General features: G+C 43.0%; 1 protein-coding gene across 1 annotated transcript in view; it reads left to right on the plus strand.

The window, feature by feature from the left end:
• The window catches only part of PLB1 (phospholipase B1), an 84,544-nt gene extending 80,065 nt beyond the window's left edge, over positions 1 to 4,479 (plus strand). Inside the window, exons 56-58 of the mRNA XM_009649310.2 lie at positions 104 to 199; positions 3,687 to 3,761; positions 4,258 to 4,479. Of these exons, the coding sequence (XP_009647605.2) occupies positions 104 to 199; positions 3,687 to 3,761; positions 4,258 to 4,479 (393 nt within the window). The remainder of the gene's footprint in view (positions 1 to 103; positions 200 to 3,686; positions 3,762 to 4,257) is intronic.
• The last annotated feature ends 1,521 nt before the right edge of the window (positions 4,480 to 6,000 follow it).

A 6,000-nucleotide genomic window follows, 5' to 3' on the forward strand; every position in this document is an offset into this window, starting at 1 on the left:
AATTGTGAAGTGGGTATGCCAAGTACAGTGTGCTATTAGATATAATAGATCAGATCTCAAAGGTTGAAATGTACTGAGAAATACATTTTTGCTTTTATCACAGAACGGCAAGCCAGATCTGAGTTTCTTTGCTGCAGACTGCTTTCATTTCAGTGCAAGAGGCTACGCTGAGATGGCCATGGCTCTCTGGAATAATATGGTAAGAGGTTATGACCTAGATTCCTATGTGTTTGTGGTAGCAGTCCCTAGAAAAGATCATGATAAAGGTGTCTGAAACAAAATGGTATGCAAGAAATAAAATTGATATCCTAACAAGAAGCGGGTCTGCTCAACTCTGAGACCCTTCTCAGCCTGCATTGCTTAGGGACACAAATCCAAAGCAATCATGTTGCATAAAACCATGTAAGCCTTTGCTCATTCAAAATGAGAAATCCTGAGAGTCTTAATGGAATGAAAAATTCCCTTCTCATTTGGTAAATAACTTGCATTAAAGCAAAAAAATCCCCCTAGTAGGTTTCCTGAAAATGTCTGTTGAATGAGCTTGCCCTTCTTTGGTGAATTCTGTTAAGTTTATTAAGGAGAACATACATGTGATTTGAATTTTTGCTGCCATTAATAGTGTGGACATGTTGTACCACCCACTCTAGTATCTGAAGCGATTCTACTAGAGTCACTGAAACTAACGGGGAGCTGAAATCACACCTATGATGCCTCTGCTTGCAGTCATGTTCCTTCTGTCACTTTGGGGGAAATGCTAGCTTTTGGTTACTGCTGGAAGAGTGTTGAAGAGGCCCATGCTGGACTCAATAGCTCCAAGGTCACAGTTGCTTTCAGAACCATGATGTTTCTCATGGTGGAAGGAAGACTATAGCATTTTCACACCACAGCAACACTTTTTTCTCTTGTCTCACAAACACCAGTACCCAAACACATTGTGGTAGCAGAAATCCTGTACCCTGGTTTGTACAAGAAACAAGCATAAATGGAAGGGAATTTCTTTTCAGTTTAAGTAAAAGTTTGAGCAAGATAAGAAACTTACAGGATACTCCAGAATGAACTTGAGCACAGGGACTGGGAAATGCAGGGCAGAAATCTGTGCAGTTGCCCGGTATAGCATACAAGCTGTAGGTTCAGGATTATAGAAAGCAGTACATGTGCAGTGCATGCACATGCTCTGAGTAATTGATTTGTGCATGCACAGTGAATCTGCCTGTATTCCGTAAGGCTCCTCTGCCTGGGACTCCAGATGACAGCAGTCTGGTAGGCTGTATTGGGTGGTAGCTCCAACAGGGCTGATGGTGGCCCAGAAACCCCAGGCAAATGTAGAAAATATTCAAACTGAGCATGGCTGCTCAAACTGAGAGACTGTACCTGGACATATGGTAGCCTTAAATTGGGTTTCTGTTGCCACGTGGTGTTCCTGTTGGCCATTACTCATTCCTGAATCACCATCAGTCCTTTTTCTATGCCACTGGAGTTTTGTTCTGTCCAGACTGTCACTCATTTCCTACGCATGCAAGGAGATTGACATAAAGCTTTCTATTGGGGTGAGAGGGATCAGGTTCCTTCTGATGTGAAGCACAACTTTTCCCTTCCATAGAGGTCGGTCTATGCCAACTGAAGACTTTACTGTTTACTATTTAAATCTAGTTCTTGTAACACGTCCCTGCTTTTCACTCACAGTCCATGTACGGCAAGGCTCTGCAAGCTTACTGTAAGGCCGTATTGTTTCCCTGTTCCCTGAAAAGCTCAGCAGGCTGTAGGCTTACGGCCAAATGACATGGATTCTTGTCAGTACACATAAAGGGCCAGACTGTGCCTGGCCACTGCGTGGGTATGCAGGGATGGGGATGGCTTAAGGAGCCTCTCCCTCACCATGATGTTCTTTGCCCTTTTTGCTTTATGCAAAGCAAAGCATGCTCCCGCTCTCTGAAGTCAGAGGAGTCTGCAGTCTTAAGGGGACCCCCACTGGTCCCAAATCCACCTCATCGGTTACCTGGCCCAGGAGAAGAGCACATGGACAGTGTGTTTACCTTGTGTTCTGCCTCCGTGTTTGCCACATGCTCTAGAGGAGCTGTGTGTTTCTTCCAGAAGTTGCCCTGTACACTCATGGGGATACTGTCATCTTCAAAGCTCAGAAGCTAATGCTCCTGAGGAACAGATCACATAGAGATGAAGTAAGCATGGCTGGCTACAGAATTTTGTACCTTATCATCCTTTGTCTGGGCTCAACGCCAGACTCCTTACCAAGTGCCCTGGCACGAGGAGTGTTACAATTATCTACAAATAAGCAGTTGTACTGCAGACAGAAGGCTACAGGATATGAACTACACATCTTACAAATAACCACATCAGAATGTGAGCTGTTCCCTTTAAGATGCAACAAAACTGCCAAATTCAGTCTTCACAATATTAGGTGGTGGGCAGGCTGTGTGATAAGGACTCATATAAGAGTCCAGCAGGACCCCGCAGCAATCAGCAAAACTTGACATTCTGTTTTGCTTCTCATCTTCTCCCCACTTGTTGGCTTTCTTCCCTTCCCTAGTCGCATTTTGCCATGGTTCTCTCTTCATCTTTGTCTCTACTTCCTTTTTTTCTTTTTTTTTTTTTTTTTTTTAACTGGAGAGAGAAAGTATTCCCAGTGTTTCCATGTGGGAATCTTATGAATAGAATTTGTTTTCTCTGTGTTGTGTTGGGCTTGTTGTGGTATTGTTTCTCTCCAACATACAGCTGACACTTTAATCACTTGAGGAGAGTAAATGCACATACAGACAACAGCAGAAGCACCAGCACTCCTCTGCACTGTATTCCCAGGAGAGCTGGATGACACCTCTGCGGTTCTCTGTGGGCCAATCCTGAAGTCATTACCTCAGGCATGTCCATGCACAGTTGTAAATGCTTCAGTTAACATGACCGAGCAAGCCTCTACTTCTTAGCTTACCTATGGTAATCAATGAGATGTGCGCTCCTAGCCACCCACAAATGCTCTGCCATTAGCCTGGACATATTTTGAGTTTGAAATGGACTCAGGGTGAGCCTATGGTCAGCTATTGCAACTTAGCTGAGAACTGATAGCATAAAAAGCTCTATTTGACTCACTTCTCAAGATCTTGTGAACTTAACCTCAGGTAAAACCCCCAGGGAATTTCTTGTCTGAGTAAAGACTGCAAAGGTTGGCACCATCTTGCCCTATCTCTGTAACTCTACATCATTTCTGAAGTCAATTCCAACACTGTGACACCTAAGCATCTTTCTTTTGGTACTGCACTAAATAACATGACTAACATCTGTCATGTGGGGCTTTTTTTCTTTGTGGTTTATACTGTCGTTTGAGATGTGTACGTGGGAGAACGGGGTGTATAGAGAACCACTTTGTTTTAGCAGAATATTGAAAGTATGTGGTATTCAAAGCTATTTTCTCCACTCAATGCAAAAGGAGGAAAGGCTTCTCTTGTTCCTTGCTTCCTGAGGGAGTTTTTCTGCAGACAGTACATCAGATTCTCAGTGTCTTCAGTTCATGAGCATTAAAATGTTTGGAAACTTCCCTGTGATGCACCTTCTACCAGATTTCTTCATTGCTGCAAGTACCAAAAGATTGGATAAAAAGGTGTAGCCACCCAAGTCAGGAGAGTCTGAGGAGGAAAAAAAATCATCATTATGTTTACTATTGCTTTTCTCTTCTTCAGCTGGAGCCAGTTGGTGAAAAGCAGACTTACAACAACTTCACCTATGACAGGTCAAAACTCAAGTGTCCAAACCCAGTAAGTAAAGGCCAAGATGTCCATGCTCTCCATTAACCACTTTTATTTTTCTCCTTTCTTCTTACTGGTAAAATTCTTTAAAAGAGTATCATTGTGAAGGCTTTAAATAGCTAAAATATACTCCTTTTTTTTTTTTGTTACACACAGAAAAATCTACTTAAAACTTAATGTAAAAAAAAAAAATTATCCTCACTGCAGTGGAAAGCCTCTCATATGAGCCAGTTTTAATGAGTCTACATATTTCCATTTGGCTGTCTGCAGCAAACAAATTTGGAAACAATGCCATCACTCTCTGAGATGGCTCCTTTTTGTGTTCTGGGAACATTCAGGCAATAGGGCAGGAAAGAGTTTGAGCTAAGATAGACAGAAGGCAGAAACAGCTGATGGTCTGTCTAAGGATTGACAGTTCCTCTCTGGGATGGGGTGGTGGCATATTGTCTCAATGCTGCCTGTTGAGTGGTCTGTGGTCAGTAAAACCTTTGCTCTTGCTTTGTAGGAGAAACCCTTTCTTTCCACACTGAGAAACAGTGGATTCAGATATTCAGATCACAACATGGAGAAAACCGAACCTTCAGTCCCTTACTGGGCTGTCATTGTGGCTGCAGTAGCTGGAGTCCTGGCAGGTTCTTTACTCATCTGGCTTGTGGCAGGAAGAAGAGCCAAGAGGCGCCAACACAAGACTGACACGGAAAAGAACATTAAAACGACATCTCTGTAAAGCAAGTGGAACAAACATCTGTCTCTGCTGAGGCTGCTCTCTGCTGTGATGCAGAGAGCAGCAGAATAAAAAACCTATTGGATGTAAATTAAGCTTCTTGGTTAGCCCGTGATTTTGGGGCCCAATAATCTTGATGGGAAATGTGCTGTAGAGTTAGCTTCTGCAGATCAGTGAAGTGGAGGATGAAGTTCCAAGTGTTAAAGCTTTTTCATTCTGGGATGCAATTCTCTGTTTCATAAATGTTACTCAGGATGTCAGTTGCTTGCATGAAGTGAGAAAACTTGTTCATGCATCTTGGCACCTTAATTGTGCATCTGCCCTTTTTTCTTACAAAGCTGTATATACAATGTTAGCTGCAAGATTGTGACCTGGTATTCCCCAATAGCAAGGTAAGTGAAATAAAAAAGCTGCAATTTTACGTTAGATTCCAGCAAGACCCTTGAGTTGAAGATGCTAAGGTCATTCTACACAGGCAAGTAAATGTCACGGAAACGTCATACAACTTCCAAGCAACCCAGACCATCCACGTGGCATCCCTGGTGCAGTGCTGGGCAGCACAGCTAGAAACCTTCTCCACTACTTCGGATTCCAGCCTCCATCCATCTGGACATGGAGCTGGGCCACATGCATCACTTCTCCTGCAGGGCTAAACAGCCCAGGGTCAGTCCTGTACCCTCCTGCCCACCACTGTACAGCAGCTGGTTCCAGAAAGACTCTTCCTGTGAAGAAGGAATTTCTTCACCAGAATAAAAAAAAGGGGGGGTCTAAACAAAACTGAGGTACCTGGCTGGCAAACGAGCTTGGCTTAACCCTTCTCATAGGACCTGCGGTGTGTTCAGGTCTCCCAGGCTGGAGACCATGGCTATTCTCCAAGGAAGAACTTGCAAAGTTTTTTAAAATTATGATCACAAGTTCAGAGGAGATCTTTCCTGGAAATTAGACATTTCTTGTTTTATACTTGCAGTCCAATTAGTATGATCTACTAGTACAGAAGACACTTAACAGGTTCCCTGTGATCTTGTTTTCCAATATCTATCTTATTTCCTATGTCAAATACTTTACATTTTGATTTTATTCACACCAAAGTGTGGTTTGCACTGGTGCAATTTTTTATGAGGTGTTCTACATTTCCACTCCAGAAATGCAAATGAGCAGAAAATTAAAATGTTTTAGAGAAGAAAGTGTTCTGGGGTTCCTTAATTTTGCGCACGGAAGGTGTTCAGACTCCTCCTTTTCCCATTGCACTCCTGTTCTTGTCCTTGCTAAGATTAAAAAAAAAAAAAGAGGTGGGTAAAACATATGTTGTATAGTCAGGTTTCAGGGCCTGTAGCTCCCCTCACCTCTCCTTTGATCTGCACTCAGAGGTTGGGCTATTACTAGTAGGACTTTTATTTGCCTAAATCTTATCCACAGATGTGTGCCTGGGAGCTCTACATGTGGCCCCAAGTGGGGGTATATTTGGAAGGCAAAACAGAAGCACCTGCATCTTGTTTCAGTGCAGCACAGGCATCTCTGACGCTC

This window comes from Egretta garzetta, unplaced genomic scaffold, assembly GCF_000687185.1.
Source record: "Egretta garzetta isolate BGI_Z169 unplaced genomic scaffold, ASM68718v1 scaffold561, whole genome shotgun sequence".
NCBI classification, from domain to species: Eukaryota; Metazoa; Chordata; class Aves; order Pelecaniformes; family Ardeidae; genus Egretta; species Egretta garzetta.